The sequence below is a fragment of the Polypterus senegalus genome, chromosome 6 (assembly GCF_016835505.1).
Source record: "Polypterus senegalus isolate Bchr_013 chromosome 6, ASM1683550v1, whole genome shotgun sequence".
Classification (NCBI taxonomy): Eukaryota; Metazoa; Chordata; class Cladistia; order Polypteriformes; family Polypteridae; genus Polypterus; species Polypterus senegalus.
In genome coordinates, this window is record NC_053159.1 from 73,990,955 (window position 1) to 74,008,455 (window position 17,501).

A 17,501-nucleotide genomic window follows, 5' to 3' on the forward strand; every position below is an offset into this window, starting at 1 on the left:
CATGTTTTTAACTGCCAGGTTTTAATCTTTACAACACTTCAGGACATCCTTGCTCTGTCTTCAACAGATTCAGGGGGAGAGTTTAGGCAAGAGCTCAACTAAGAGGAGGAAGTGAGCCAAGCGGGTCAAGAGATCACAGAGAAAAGGTATGTGAAGGGAGAGGGCAGTTGTAGGACAGAGGTAGGAGGTGGGTCTGCCACTCCACTATAACAAGAAGGACAAACTTCATTTGTGCAGAAGGACTGAGAGGCAACAGGGTTTGTGGTTTTCTTGTCTCTCATTTTTTGTTACTCCCTTTGTGCATCCTTTGTATTCTTCTCAGGATCAAATCCCAGCTGTACTTCTGGAGAAATGCCCAGTAATGTTTCCCAAAAGTAGCCATTCAGCCAAGCCTCCAAAAGTTCCTTTATAAACCTGATCAAGAAAATGACAACTTAGATAATGTCCTTGACATACCCCAAAGGTCTCAGGAGACAGAGTTCTGTTTTTTTCACCATCTAAGAAGAAGAGATGATTTTTTGTTTTCAATAAATATAGTATGAGAAGTACTGTACTCAAATATTATACTGTAACTGAAGATATAATGGTAATTTTGGAAATTGTTTAATAAACATTTGTTACCCCAATGTCCTGCATGTACTGCATAGCAAGTCAATTCGCCCCTTGACAAAGTCATTTAGCCATTAGGGTTATTAATGGGTTTAGGGGAGAGTAGGAGGGCGTATTTACTGCTGTGATTTCATTAGTGATGGTATTAAAGATAAGCAGGAAAATTATGCTATTGCATTCTACTCTTATAGAAGAAACAAAAGACACAGAAGACATTAGCATTGATCCTACAAACATTCTCTAAAAAGTATTATGCATATGTGATTTTATCTATTTACTTCTTTTTCAGCAGTGAAAAACCACAATTTTCAATGTTACTGTACAAACCCTGGACTTCGCATTGTGAAAATAAATGGCATAATTACAGCTTTTACAAAAATAATTAACAATTATGAAGCAGCTGGAATGTTGTGGAGCAAAGGGAATTATTTTATCATACTGTATTAACAGGTGCATTATTTGTTCATCTTCACAGTCTATAAAATATTTGATCAAATATTAATGGGCTAAAGCAACAACTGCTAACTAATTTGCACATTCTCCAGAATTTTAAAGCTTGCTGTTATGTTCTTTGATGAAAGCCCCCCAAGTTCCAATCGGAGGGCTTCCATTTGCCACCAGTTTCTTAAGTAAGCTACTAGGTTCTAGAGTTGGGATGTCTGGGTGTATCTTGTGGTAATAGTTGAGTTTATTCAACACTCTGGGTAACCCAACCATCGAGGCATAAAACATGGGACCACCCCAGTGCCGTGGCCAGCTATACCCAAAGACATTGATCATGTCAATGTCCTCAGGAGATGCTGCAATCCTTTCTGTGAGGATTTGAAAGCCCATATTTATAAGAGGATACAGGCAACGTTCAAGAATTTCATCTTGGCCCACATAATGTTTCTGGATGCCATGCTGCTCTCTGTACTCTTCTAGAAATTTGTGGAGCCACGGATTAAAAGACGGAACTCTCCCTCCTGGCTTGTCATACAGGTACCAACCCTGACCAGTTTTCTGCCCCAAACATCCTCTCTCACAGAGAATATCAAGGAGGGGGCTATACCTGCAACCAGCTCGATGGCGAAATGAGCCACCAGGTATTTGTTTTGGTCCAGTAAGACCTTCCTCTTGCCTTATCTTCCACTGTATATCCAGACCAGAGAGGTCAGACACTTTAAAAATACCCATGGGAAACCCATAATCCTCTAGTACTTGATCCACTTGCTCAGGTACGGCTCCCTCCTCTAACAAGAAGTAGGCCTGCTCTGTATACAGTTTATACATGCGGTTCCCAACAAAGCCATTGCAGTTACCAACAACAACTCCCACCTTCTCCATTTGCTGTGCAAGCTGCATGGCAGTTGCCACTGCTGTGGGAGAGGTCCTAGGACCATAAACGACTTCTAGTAATTTCATTACATGTGCAGGTGCAAAAAAATGCATGCCCACTACCAAATGAGGTCTGGAGGTGACAGAGGCAATCTCATCAATATCTAATGTTGATGTGTTTGTGCACAGGAAAGCATCAGCAGAGCACAAAGAAGAGAGCTGCTGGAAAATCTGCTTCTTCAGTGACATGTTCTCAAAAACTGCCTCAACTACAAGATCAACCTCCTGTAATTTTTCTAGATCTAAGGTAAAAGAAGCCATTTCTCTGTATGCCTTTGTAAGTTGTTTCTTTTTGAATTCCTTCTTTAACATTGACATAATGACTGTCTTTCCAGCTTCTAGTTGCTTTAACCCCATTTCCACTGCAATGACGGGGATTCCAGCCTTAATAAGTGCAACAGTGATCCCTCTTCCCATTGTTCCTAGACCTGAAAAAAATCAAAAAAGAGAAAGAAAAAAAAACAGATCAGATAAAATATACTTTGACTTCTTATACACCAGCTCTGTTTACACTCACGTAGACATAAATAAGTGACGCGCCTTTAAAAGGAAATTCTGTCCAATACATTTTCAAATTTTGCTTGCTTATATTGACTTAAATATAGTTTATTTAATCCATATGGCGATAACTCTTCTTGAAAGGATGCTGAACAATTTCATCTACTTTTTGAACTTTATTATTTATAGTCTTGCTCATGTGAAGCTTACTCCTAAACCAGCAGCACTTGATTTAAGGAAGGAACAAATGCTTGAGAGCAGATCCAAGCTGTGAAAAAACAGTCTTTGTGTTTGTGTTAGGTAGGAGAACAAAACCCAAGACAGCTTTAGAATTTTCGGCTTAAAGGATAAGTTTGGTATTTTTCAAGTGGAAATTATGTCTTCACAAACATGCTATATATGTATTTGCCACTTGAAATTGCACTCCAAAGTTAAGTGCTTTCGATTAATAAAAAAAAATATATCATGCCTGTGCTGGCACTTTACATTGCAGTCTACGGAGCATGGAGTAAAAGCATAAAAACTTGCCAAATACGTCCATTTTGCAAGCCAAAACAGGTGTCAAGTATTGATCCACGTCTTCTGAATACACACATATTGTGAAATAAATTATAAATGTCCTTTAAGAACAAAAACAAAACACCAATGTTATGAGATTCAGTCATTTTGAAAGAAGACCAATTGTGTGTGATAGCTCAACATTTAGTCTTCCTGTGCAAGAGCCTTTCGCCCACCGGGGAGTGATTTCCTGTAATACACCAAATTACAGTATACTTTCCGTGCCACATGGTTGATTTTGTTTTGATTTACTTCCATATGTATGTGAGAATTTGTGTAAACACATAGAAATCGTATCCTTAACACAAGATAAACACTACCAGGATTATGCAATAAAATGTTTATTTCCAGATTCCTTTTGTTGTCACAAACATGCATCGGAAATACAGAAAGTATGGATCAATAACCAACATGTTTCTTGGCTCGAAAATGTTTTTAAGCTTTTCCTCCGTGCTCCATAGACTACAATGTAAAGTGCTAGAGTGGGCAAGATATTTCTTTAAATTAATATAATGCACTTAACTTTACAACACAATTTCATATACCCGACCTGTTGCTGCATCCAGAGCTAATAACTCTATACATGACAAGTAGATTATGTGACACAAGTAATGTGAGATTTTTCTTTTTCTTTTTTACATGGACGTTTTTCACAGCATGTGCCAAGTCCAGTGCTGGTCACCTATCAATCCTGTTTATGATGATTCAATGTCCTTTCTCCATAAAAAACTAAGATTAAATATTTTTCTCAGCCACCACTACAAAGTACACAAGGTAAATAACATATAAAAAATATTTTGGGGTGGATTAATCCTTAAAAAAAACCTTGCATTAAAAAAAAGAAATGAAAGAAAAGAATGTGGCTGGGAATTAAAATTGGGGTAACCTGAACTGGAACAGAAGTTATTGTTGATTTCAGACGGGCTGCTTTGAGCATTTCTGTAACTGCTGATCTCCTGGGATTTTCACATGCAGCAGTCTCTACAGTTTATTCATACCAAACTAGAAAAGTGTGAAAACAAAAAATATCCAGTGAGTGGCAGCTCTGTAGACGTTAACACTAAAATTACCAAAGCCTAGAAAAAAAACTCTTGAACCCGGGCACACCTTAAATCCGTTTGCACCTCTCTGTCAGCGTCTTTTGTCTTGTAAATTTGTCGATAAGCAAAAGCAGCAAACAGCCTGCTATCCCATCCTCCCACCGCCACAGAAATGGCAAAAATCTCTCCCAGCTCAAGCCTTGTTTACCAGGGAGTCAGGTAGTACCTAGAGCTGTATAACCTAAAAAATATATTGTTTTTTGGAACACATGCATTTCACATGTGTTTCATATCTACAAAGATCTATGTAAGTGTAGGATGAAAGGAAATGCAAGAAATGTTGAACACATATCTAAAAGACACATATTTTCCTGTTTTAGTACTAACGACAAAATTATGACATGAAGTGTATTATGTGTGAAGACTTAAGTCCAAATATCAAATAAGCACTTTCACAAAAGATACAAATATAACAGAACAAGTGCACTTTTATTCAAGAATAAAAAGAAATCGGGTTAGTGTATGTCGTTGTAGCGACTGATTTGGTAGTATAGCAGTAAGAACTGGTGACTTCTATACAAAAGGTCATGGGTTCGCACCTTCCCATGTCCCAAAATAAACATTTTGAGTAGTGAGCTGCTCTTATTGTTACTATTATACAATAAAATAATCGAAATGGTGCCATCTTTTGCCTTCACGCCTGGTGCAGCTGCGTTGTTTTATATGTGAATGGACGTTTCTTGCGGGAAGGGCTTCTGTTCTCTTTCTCCAATGTAGAACCCTCGTCCACAACTAAGTTTACCTCTGTTATAGCTAATCTTTATTTGAAAGCAGCAGTGTCAGATCAGGGGGAGGATGAACATGACTGAGAAACCAAAACTGAATTTAAAAAAAAAAAAAGCTAACCTTTACAAGTACCATACATTTATACCGGCTGTTACAGACTCAAATCAAAGTATGTCTTTATTGTATAATAGTAACAAGAAGAGCAGCTCACTACTCAAAATGTTTATTTTGGGACACGGGAAGGTGCGAACCTGCAAACTTTTGAATAGGAGTCAGCAGCTCTTACTGCTGCAGTACCAAAGCACTCGCTACAATGACTTACACTAACCCAGTTTCCTTTTCTCAGGTTATAGTCTTGAATAAAAGCATAACTATTCTGTTATACTTGTACCTTTTGCGAAAGTGCTTATTTGATATTTGGACTTCAGTCTTCACACATTATACATTTCATGTCAAAATTTTGTCGTTAGTACTAAAACAGGAAAAATGTTTGTCTTTTAGGTATGTGTCTAACATTTCTTGCATTTCTTGTCATCCTACACTTACATAGACCTTTGTAGATATGGAACACACATTAAATGCATGTGTTCCAAATAACAATATATTTTTTAGCCTATACAGCTCTAGGTACTACCTCACTCTCTGATAAACAAGGCTTGAGCTGGGAGAGGTTTTTGACGTTTCTGTGGTGGTGGGAGGATGAGATAGCAGGCTGTTTGCTGCTTTTGCTTATCAACACATTTACAAGACAAAAGAAGCTGACAGAGAGGTGCAAATAGATTTAAGGTGGGCCGGGTTTACGCATTTTTTGGTAGGCTTTGGTAATTATAGTGTTAATGCCCTGTTGATAAGAGAGGACAGAGGAGAATAGCTAGACTAGTTTGAGCGGACAGTAACTCAGATAACCAGAGTCTACAACCGTGGTGTGGAGAAAAGCATCTCAGAATTCACAGCATGTCAAACTGTATGGTAGATAGGCTTCAAGAGCAGCAGACCATGTCAGGATATACTCCTTTCAAACAAGATCAGAAAGCTGAAGCTGCAGTGGGCATAGGCTCACCAAAACTGGATAGCTAAAGACTAGAAAAAAACACAGCTGGTCTGATGAATCTCAGTTTCCACTGAGGAACATACATGGTAGGGTCAGAACTTGGCACCTACAGCATTAATCCATGCTCCCAATCTGCCTTACGTCAACAGTCCATGCTGGTGGCGGTGGTGTAAAGCTCTGGGGATTCTTTCCATGGCACACTTTTGGCCTGTTAATACCAATCAATCATTGCTTGAATGCCATAGCCTGTTTGAGTATTGTAGATGAGCAAGTGCATTCCTTTGTGGCAAACAACTTGCACATCTTGTAATGACTACTTTCAGCATGATAATGCAATATGGTCACCAACTTGAGTTTAATCTCAAAGGTAATCAAACCAACAAATTAACTTGCAGGTATCTTAAAACATACATCTTTACCAGTGCTTGGACTGCAGAAGACCACTAAAGGTGTCTTGTGGTATCTGGCACCAAGACATTAGGAGCAGCTCCTTTAAGTCCTGTAAGTTGCGAGTTGGGGCCTCTGTGGATCAGACTTTTTTTTCCAACACATCCACCATATGCTCAACTGGACTAAGGCATTGAGATCTGAGGAATTTGAAGTCCAAGTCAACCCCTTGAACTCTTTGCCATGTTCCTCAAATCTCACCTGAACAATGTTTGTTTGCAGTGTGACTGGGCGCATTATCCTGCTGAAAGAGGTCACCGCCATCAGGGAATATCACTGCCATGAAGTGGTGTACGTGGTCTGCAACAATCTTTAGGTAGGTGGCATGAGTCAAAGTAACATCCACGTGAATGCCAGGACCCAGGCTTTTCCAGCAGAACATTACCCAGACGATCACGATGCCGTTGCTAGTTTGACTGTTTCCCAAAGTGCATTCTGCTGCCATCTCTCCCCCAGATAAACAATGTACACATACCCAGCCATACATATTATCTAACAGAAAAAAAAATTATTTCCATAGCTCCATGGTCCAGTTCTGACACTCAGGTGCCCATTGTAGGTGCTATCAGCAGTAAACAGGGGTCTACATGGGCACTCTGAACGGTCTTCGGCTATTTGGAGATGCTCTGACCTAGTCGTCTAGCCAATGCACCTTGGCCCTGATCAAAAGACACTTGAATCCTTAACCTTGTCCATTTTTCTTGCTTCCAACACATTAACCTTCAAGAACTGACAGTTCACATGCTGCCTGATATGTCCCAATATGTATTTTTGTTAATAAACCCTTCTTTTACAAACATTCTTTTTACTGTGTTCTTTACCAACCAGAGGTGGGGTTACCTTTTTTTGTATATTTTGATTATTTTTGGGCTCTTCTGATATTTTTGAACATTTTGAAGCTACCCTCCAAGGCTCCAATGTCTTTGCTGGTGTTCTACAGACCAAAAATGGGAAAACCTGTCTGACTCATCCCTGAAGATGTCACATTCGGTTCTGGCGCCTAGAGGAATGTCATTTCCGGTGCGGGTGCCTAGAGGAACGTCACTTCTGGTTACGATGTCAGAAGAAGGTCACTTACATCACTTCCGGTCTTGGCATTTAAAGTCGCCATCTTAACCACTATTCATCAGATCTTGTTTGGACTTCATCAAAGACACTACTGTCTTATTCTCAAAGCCCATTGCAGCCAGAGATAATATACGGGTGGCTGCCCCAAACCTTTTTAAGTGTGTCGAGTCTTATATTTTCACACAATATAAGATGGGCATCATAACTACCAAACAACATGGCTGTGGCCACAATCCATATCATAAAATGGTGAGGCCCTCTGCCAACATAAAGGTTCAAAATAGACACACAATGATGTCAACGTCATATTGATAAAAATAATAACTACATTTTCAGTAGACAAGAGTGTAAAACACCACTTTGAAACTTTGATTTGTAACAAGAGTGTTGTAGATGAATGTCCAAAGAAGGTGTAAAAACATGTTTAATTTGTAATGAAAACAGTTGTGGAAAGAAAAATAACTATTTAAATAATAATACTTAAATCACCAAAAAGAGTAGTTAGCATCTCAGTATTTTCCTCAGTATCTATTAATGTCTAATTAAGCAATATCTGTCATTTACATTTGATGCAGTTAATGCACAAGTACTGTCTCTTTCACCATTCATGCTGGAACTAGAGCTGCCCTCCTGTGCATTTTCTTGTCTCGATTTTAAAATAAAATGTCTTCACATTTTACATACTTTGGTGTCTCTTTGTCCATAGACAGGACCAACATGGCCTTGCTTTACTACATGTCTCTGGGTATTCTAACAACATAGAGTTCAATGAAGCATCCAAAATGAAGATGAATGCTACCTGGAAAGCCGGAACTTGGTGACACCACTTCAGCCATTTAGTGAGTCTTGGGGTTTGGAGTAGTCAGTGGGCCACTGTGCAGGAGGCCCCATCAGAATAGTATAATGAATATAACAAAGTGTAGAGAGAGCTTTATTATGGTATTTAAAAAAACAATAAAGTCACAATTAATTTGCTAAATAAGTGATTCCATATTTTGCAGCAGTTTGTTAATTTCTGCTTTCACTTAGTAGAGACATCAAGGAGTAATGAGGCTTGAACGGGGCAGCTGCTGTCCTGTCCATGTTAGGATATTCTTTGACTAATGCAGCCAATGAGGCACTGGAGGAAGCAGCCAAGAGCAGACACAAACAGATGGCTGAAAAAGAAAAGGCAAGAGTAGCGGCTGGGTCAGCAGCAACAGAAGGTGCAGGGGTGGCGCAAGTGGCACCACTGCTCCGAGGCAGGTGATGAAACAAATGGCATTTCTTTTAATTAACATTGACAATTAACTATTGCGTTGTTTACTTGTCTTAGTTTGCTACTCTGCCGATTCAGTATCTCATGAAAGAACAGTTTGTTTCAAATTTTCTTCCCTGAACATGTCTCCGTGTCTCAGTGGTACTATAATATTATGATATATACTTGCTTTTGACTTGTGATGACCTGATAGACAGAAGCTCTCTGGGTTTACAGTATCTGTCAATGATGATGAACTGTACTGTAGGGTAGCATCCATTCAGCTATGTTGTTTATTTTCTTCTTCTCTTATACCAAACCTTCTTCTTTTCTTATCATTATTAAAAAAAAAAAAATTCCCCACTTTTCATTACCAATGAATCCTGCATGTAATTCACTAAATCTAATCTTAATCGCCTTGCAGTCCTTGCATATTTGGCTATGGAGGTGCAGTGATTAGCATTACTGTCTCAAGCCCCAGATGACTGGGTTTGAATCATGGCCCAGACGCGTTGTGGGGTTTACACATTCTATATCTGTGTGGGTTTTTTTAGGTGCCACAGATCACAAAGATGTACAGGTTTGGTAAAACTGATGACTTTGTGTGTTTGGGCTTCTTGTCTACATCCAATATCAGATTAACATACTGAGTATACTAAAATAAATATAGGTTTATGTATATGGAGCACAGTAAAGTTTCTTCTTGCATGTGCTACTCAACATTGCAATGATAAGTGAGTATAACAACCTTACCTCAAACCTTCTGTCTTCCTTATCTTAAATAACTTATCTTTGTGATGTGGAATGAAGTTGCATAACCCAAGGACAAGACATGTAGCTACAGAGAAAACATGCAAACCTAAGGACCAGGAATTAGACACAGATTTCAGGTACTATCCATATGACAACTACTACAACTAAACTAGCCCAGTGTGAGTGAGTATGTGAGAGTGTGTATGGGTTCTTCCTGTGATGGTTTGGCACCATTAATAAAAGGTTCCTGCATTATCCCTTGTGTTAATGGGATGGCCTCCACCATCCAATTGCCCTGAACTGGGATAGCAGGTGTGATAATAAATGTTGCTACTATTAAGCATTTTTGTCACTGGTGCACCTTCCCTTAATTTTATCATTTTTTTTTTCCAATTGTTGCCAAAAGTATTTTGACAATCATTAATTTTTAAGCCAAAGAAGATTTTATTTTTAAAGGCCTCCATGATTTCACTCTTTGTTGATATGGCTTACACTGCCACTGATACCCAGCGTGGACTCAAAAACATGTCAACATATGGGAAATTCACACAAGGGGTGTGGTGGAGTGATTTCTAACATATATGTTGATAAATATTTTGTATGTCTTTATTTGTAAGGTTGATAAACCAAAGGTAATATCAGTGTTTCAGCAGTGCCTTGATGTTTACCTAACCAACCTCCCCAGTCATTAGGACTGACTCAGGATGTGAAATTGATGGTGAGGGTGATAGAGCATGTGTCAAAACCAGTTTGACAATGGTGACAGTGTTTAGACAGAGCCTATAAGCCATCCACTGCTGGAAGGCCATAAACTGACTAAACAAAGCAACTGGGGGATGAGTTGTACCTGAGTGTTTTAATTGGTAACTGGTGAGGAAGGGACAGGTAAATTAATTCTATTGGTCTAAAGTATGGCTGTTTATTACTGGTTGTGAATCGGAGGCCATTCTGTACTACGATGCCCTATTGGTTTGTGTTTTCTGGTATGAAAGGAATAAAGTTGGTCAAATTGCCTTTACCTCTCTCTCTCTCACCATCTGGCCATGAAGACCATGATGAAGACAACTCTCCATTTAAAGGCCATGTGGTTTTAAAACAAACTAGACTGAAGATAAGCTGAAAGCCACCTATGAACGGAAGATGCATTGCTACCTAGGCTATAAGGTTATGGTTTGCAAATATCACATAATAATCTGTTTCCTTAATATTTTTGGGCATTTTTATCAATAATACATAATTATTAGTTCTTTCACTCTGTCTAATTGCCTGGTGTTACAGATGTAGAAGGGAAGAGGTGAGGTAGTGCTGTAGTACCTGATTATAGAGTGTATAGGATTTTAGACTTTTTATTAGAGCCATGTCAAATTAACCAATAGCCCACACATTTTGGATTAAACAAAAATCTGGAAAAATTACCAGGTATACCCATATTGGTCAGGAAACACCCTGTAAAAATGTTTTTTGATGCAAGATCAATACTTTACAAGATACAGCTAGTTAACCAAGTGGCGGTTAGGGAATCTGGTTGATGTTAATTTTATACTGCCTCATTTTTTTCATCAAATTTCACAAGTCCAGAGCTCAAGATCTAAACCATCGAGCAGGTTCAGACTCTGCCCGCTGGTACATTAATTGGTATAGAATGTGACTAAATTAAAACATTTGGTCCAGATACACCTGCCTGGTCAAAGTGGCCCCTTGAAATTGACCAAAATTTAATTTAAGTTTTTGGCTTAGCTATATTTAGGCCTCAGAAACAAATAAACCATGTAGGATACAGGAAAATCATTTTTAAAATGTCTGGACATTCTCACAGTGCATTAAGCTGGTCTGAAAATTAGACTGAAAATGACTTTTCACATTTGTGAGGAAAGCTGGTCAAATGCTAATGCTGTTTGTTTGTTGATAACCTTTTGAAAAGCCCTGTGTAGGTATCTAAACACGGAAAAAAAAACTTCAGTAGGCTGTATCAGTTATAAATATGCTTTCTGAAAGCCTAAACACAGCAAAGCCAAAGATGGTAAATATTTTTTTTTCCATTTTTTCCAAGTGGTGTCATTTGGACCAAACATTTTATTTTGTTACATACTATACCTATAAAGGTGCCAGTATCCACATGTGAGCCTCCTATGTGGTTTAGGTGGTTTTCGCGGGCTAGGAACCCCTGCAGATTTAATTTTTTTCTCCAGCTCTCTGGAGTTTTTTTTTTTTCTGTCCTCCTTGGTCATCGGACCTTACTTTTATTTTATGTTAACTAGTGTTCCCTAATTCTATTTTTTATTTATTTTGTATTTTTTTCACTTTCTTCATCATTTCTACATCATTTGTATGAAAATGTGCTATATAAATAAATGTTGTTGTTGTTTACATGAGAAATGGCCTTGTGAAGTTGATGACAAAATAAAATTATGTCAAATTTGACACTCCTCACAAAATTGGCTGCATCTTGGAAATTTTTCATCTTACATCAAAATAATTTTACAGGATGTCTCCTGTCTTCCTGTTTTGGCCCGACGACATCGTACCTAACTCCAGATACTCTGCTCCTAACAACTCTCCTTCAGACCCACCGTCTTGGCCGGATCTTCTGATGCCCTCAAATGACCAGATCTATTGGCCCGAACCTCAGTTACCCGCCCCTGATGATATGTATTGGCTGGACAGTCTCCTGGACTTTGTTGTCCCTGCTGAGGATGCTCTGGGGAGCCTAACGGGCGCTGAAGAGATAGCCATGCAGGCCATGCATCAAGAAGAGACTGTGTACGACTTGGTAGATGCTCTGGCCGCTTGGATGACATCGTCCCAGGATTCTGATTATGGGCACATACACTACAATAGGCACCTGAGTGTCAGAACTGGACCATGGAGCTATGGAAATAATAAATTACATCAAAATAATTTTACAGGATGTCTCCTGGATAACATGGATACACCTGGTATTTTTTCATAATTTTTTGAGACGGAATAGTGAGGGATTTCTGGAAAATCAGTTTATTTGACATGGAATGACCCATTAAGGTCTACACAATAAAGAGTATAAAAGGGGGAAATAGGTCCCCACAATAAAAACACACACAATAAAACAGGGGTTGAAGCAAAACCACAACACGAGAAAATAAAACAACCCTCTATGGTTTGTCCAGGCATTAGTAACATGGGACAGGTTGCCTGTTTTCCACACTCCAGCTCTCTGTTCTCTCCCCTACCTCCCAAACATCAAGTCTCTCTCTGTTTTATTTCTTTCCTTCCTCTTTTCTCCAGAACATGACTGACATTTACCCCAACAGACAATGGCGGTCCTCTTCTACTGATCCATAAGCTTAACCACCTCAGGAATTGTGGCAGCCATTTTAATTTTCCCCTGAGGCCCACTGCTGGTATTAGGGGTAATCCTTAAAAGTTAAGGCAGCATGCCTCACCCTTGGTATCCCTGAAAAGCAAGACACTAAGATTTATTCTTGCCAGTAGCATAACAGCTTGCAGGACAAACGTTTACCTTCCTTGAAGCTTGAAAAGGACCGTCACTGCACGGTAGGCCCTGTGCTTAAAAATACGGGAGCATCACGACTGGTATAGCAGTTATAGATCGACCTTCATTTAGGGAATACTGTCAGACATTGCAAAGACAGTCTGTACTGAAATTTAAACACTGTCAGTCCAAAATATTTTTTATGTGAAAATGTTGAAATAGGATTCGATTTACTCCTTGGCAGACAGATTACACCCAAGAGCAAAACAAAATATGAGGTTAGGACTTCCTGTGGCTCCCATAAACAGCCTTGCTGACATTGCTTTCTTACTAGGCCAGCATGCTGACACTGACACTGCAATGAGGTACATGAAAAATATTGTCCAGATTATTAAAATTTGTTTTGCTGCAAAACTATTTTGCTTTGCTGTTTTATTGTTGTAGTCATTTTGTTTTTGGCAACAGATTGCTAGGAATGTCACCAGCAACATGTGTGTGTGTGATGTCATCACATCAAAGCATATTTAAGAGGGTGGTGTGCGTCCTTCAGCAGCCAAGCTTTTGGATAAAAAACAAACTCTTTGCAAAAGACTAGTGCATTATTGCTACTTAAGAAAGCTCTTGATTTTGACTGTGAGTATTGTCCTATGTTTTGCTGTTCTTTGCTGGCCTTTTTGACTTTTTTGAATTGACTTGTGATTGCCTTTTTGATCACTGTTACTTTGTGTCTTCTTCACTTGGTCTAAGTCCTTTTTAGGACTAAACAAATAACACTTTCTAATTGTCTAACTGTCAAAGGAGGTGTTAGATTGATTGGTGACTTCAAGCCCTGCCCCAAATATGAAAATATGATTTATGAAAATATGCAAATGTGAAAATATAAAAATATGATTTATGAAAATATAAAAATATGAACTATACCCCGCCCCCCTGGGGGGGTTGGAACATGGTCATAATTGTTCATCTCTAAACCCCGCCTTTTAGGTTGGGTCTTTCGTAAACCACACCCCCGAGGTACACCTTTATCTCTCTATGCACCTATAGGGCTAGGGTTGAGGCGTATCTCTCACCCTTGACTGTGGGAGGAGATGAAAGAGTTCTTGTATGAAATTCTAGTCACTTAGTGAAAAGCCATGACACACAAAAGCAAACAGAATGGACGGTCTTGTGAACGCTCCTAAGAAACTGAAAGGAAACAGGGCGTCCAGTAGAACGTTACGAGAGTTACGGGAACCACGCTTCAGCTCTGTCTGTGCTTTGTGCCGGGTAGAGGTAAAAAGAAATGCTGAGGGACAGCTCACGATCGCCGTTTCCAAGAAGGAGCCTATCCTTCCCGAATATAACGAGGCCGGTCACGAAGAGGAGGAGGAAGATAAAGAAAATGTGATAAAGGAGCGAGTGAGTGAAATTAATTTTTCTATAAAAGACTGGAGTTTTTTTAAAAACCTATATGCCAAATATTGATGAAGTTATTTATCAAGGAAAACTGTCTGACCAGATGAAAAGAATTAAAAGAAAATTCAAGGAGAAGTTTAGCATGTTGAATAATTCATGCTCGGAGAAGGAGGAGGAAGAAAACTGGGAGTCAACCTCCCCCTAAATGAGCGGAGATAAATACAGAGGCCTTTTCCATAGTCTACATTAACCTAAAACCCTATCGAGATGTCTTCAACTAACTACCCTTCTGAAGCTGGTGCTAACTGGGCCGGTCATCTCCCTGTTCTCTCGGCCTCTGAGGTGGCAGAAGTCCTCGACATTTTGATGCGCTCCAAAGAACCAAGCTCCAGGGGTATGGAACATACGTCCGCCGCTGACTACTTGTTTTGGCCGGCTAACCTTCAAGCCAACACCGCCTACTCTACTCCCGACGAGATGATCGACACTAACCTACAGCCCCGCTACTCTGCTGCAGACCAGATGCTGACAGACAACGATGCATTTTGGGCGGGTAACAACCAGCACCCTGCCGGCTACGTTCCTGATCAGGCCTGTTGGTCTATGGAACAGAGAGCGGCGGTCAACGGCCTGTTTTGGCCCGACGACATCGTACCTAACTCCAGGTACTCTGCTCCTAACAACTCTCCTTCAGACCCACCGTCTTGGCCGGATCTTCTGATGCCCTCAAATGACCAGATCTATTGGCCCGAACCTCAGTTACCCGCCCCTGATGATATGTATTGGCTGGACAGTCTCCTGGACTTTTTTGTCCCTGCTGAGGATGCTCTGGGGAGCCTAACGGGCGCTGAAGAGATAGCCATGCAGACCATGCATCAAGAAGAGACTGTGTATGACTTGGTAGATGCTCTGGCCGCTTGGATGACATCGTCCCAGGATTCTGATTATGAGGGCATGGACATTGAACAAACTGATGGGCCCCTGGGTGAAACACTTCGAAAGACTCTGAAACTGATCAAGAGTTTGATTGCAGCTCTGCTGGACATAATAGTCGATAGGGACCTAAAAAGCACCTGTCAAGGTTGTTTCATAGACCACCCCATCCAGACGCAGCATACATGTCTGTCTGTTTTAGCCTGATTCTGTTTATCGGGTTGGCCACTTTCAAGAGGTTCTTACTGTTTTCCGCAAACCGTGGCTCAGGAGCCTGGCCATAAAGACTCTGGGATGCTTCAACATCTTTCCGCCTTTTCACAAGGTTCATTCATTTGTTCAAAATACTGTAGATGAACTGGAAAATGAACATTCTAATAGCAAGGCTATTGTACAAGCCTTTCACAACATGGACGATCCCTCTTACTCAAAAATACGTGAAATAGCGAATGCTTTCTCTAAAAGGCATTTTTCTGTACCTGACATGACCGATGCACCTTTTGGATTTTACGGGGAGTTTGACATAGAAAAATCAGACAAAGTGTCTGAACTCAATGTGCCGGTGCTATGAAATGTTTTAATAATGTTTTTAATACTGCTGTTTTGAAATTTTAATGTTTTGAAAATTACCAATAAAGCCTCATTTGATTTTTAAACCATTGACATTTTTCTTTCACCGTCGGCGATGGAGGGTTACTTGAAAAAAGTTTATTATAACCCGGCAAATCCTGGTAGCTTTGGGGGAAAGACTCTTTGAAAAGAGCTCTTGAGGTTTCGGGTCAGAAAAGTAATGACCAACAGGTGTCGGATTGGTTATCCGGTCAATATGCTTATACAATTCACAAACCCGCTAGAAGGCATTTTAGGAGAAATAAGGTTTATGTATCCGATATAGACTCGCAATGGCAGATGGATTTAGCGGACATGACAAATGTGTCCGAGCATAATCTGGGTTATAAATATTTGTTAACATGTATCGACGTACTTTCTAAGTACGCGTTGGTACGACCCCTGAAGAACAAAATAGGTAACAAAGTGACAAGAGCCTTCCAAGACATTCTGAGCGCCGGGCGTACTCCAAAGAAGCTCCAGACCGATAAGGGGAAAGAGTTTTTCAACCAAGATTTTCAAAAGCTGTTAAAGAAGATCGGAATAAAACATTTCACCACAGGAAACGAATTAAAGGCCTCCGTGGTGGAGAGATTTAACCGCACAATAAAATCTAAAATGTGGAAATATTTCAGCGCTTATAACACGAGAACCTACATCAATAAATTGCCGTATAGTATACTCTTACAACAAAAGTTATCATCGAAGCATAAAAATGGCTCCTTCCGATGTAAACACGTTAAATTCCTGGAAAGTTTTCAAAAATTTATACGGCATAGCCAATCCCCCGGGTCCACCGTTGTTTAAGTTCAAAGTAGGAGGCACAGTTAGGGTGTCTAAAACCAGACATCCTTTTGAGAAAGGTTATGAACAAACATTTTCAGATGAAATCTTTACCGTATCTGAACTTGTACCTAGGGAACCGGCAGTGTACAAACTGAAAGACTATGATGGTGAAGAGATTGCAGGATCCTTTTATGACCCTGAATTACTGAAAATTAAAGTCGGATCCACAGACGTTTACAGGATCGAAAAAATACTGGCTAGGAAAGTTAAGAATAAAAAACTACTTATTTTAGTCAAATGGCTCGGCTGGCCAGAAAAATTTAACTGCTAGGTACCGGAGAGCCAAGCCCAAGATGTTCAATAAAATACAGGACGCTCCTAATCGACTCTTCATTCTCTAGCGGTATACAATGGAGCGCAAAAGTTTTTTTGTGACTCTACAGAACAACGCTTCCTCAGACATTTTCCCTAACAACAATTTCCAATTTCACGACGAAGCTTGCTAAACCCATAGAATTAGAAGGTTCTTGGGGAGTCGGTCTAGCTGAAATTAAGTACCCACATACGTGGAATACCATAGACAAACCAGGTAACGAATTCTACATTTCAGCTTCGGGGGTAAAAAAAATTACAGTAATCCCTCCTCGATCGCGGGGGTTGCGTTCCAGAACCCCCCGCGATAGATGAAAATCCGCGAAGTAGAAACCATATGTTTGTATAGTTATTTTTATATATTTTAAGCCCTTATAACCTCTCCCACACTGTTAACATTAGAGCCCTCTAGACATGAAATAACACCCTTTAGTCAAAAGTTTAAACTGTGCTCCATGACAAGACAGAGATGACAGTTCTTTCTCACAATTAAAAGAATGCAAATATATCTTT

General features: G+C 39.7%; 1 protein-coding gene across 1 annotated transcript in view; it reads right to left on the bottom strand.

The window, feature by feature from the left end:
- Positions 1–857: 857 nt before the first annotated feature.
- Positions 858–17,501, bottom strand: part of ehhadh (enoyl-CoA, hydratase/3-hydroxyacyl CoA dehydrogenase) — a 158,494-nt gene continuing 141,850 nt past the window's right edge. Inside the window, exon 7 of the mRNA XM_039756343.1 lies at positions 858–2,414. Within this exon, the coding sequence (XP_039612277.1) occupies positions 1,159–2,414 (1,256 nt within the window). The 3' untranslated portion in view covers positions 858–1,158. The remainder of the gene's footprint in view (positions 2,415–17,501) is intronic.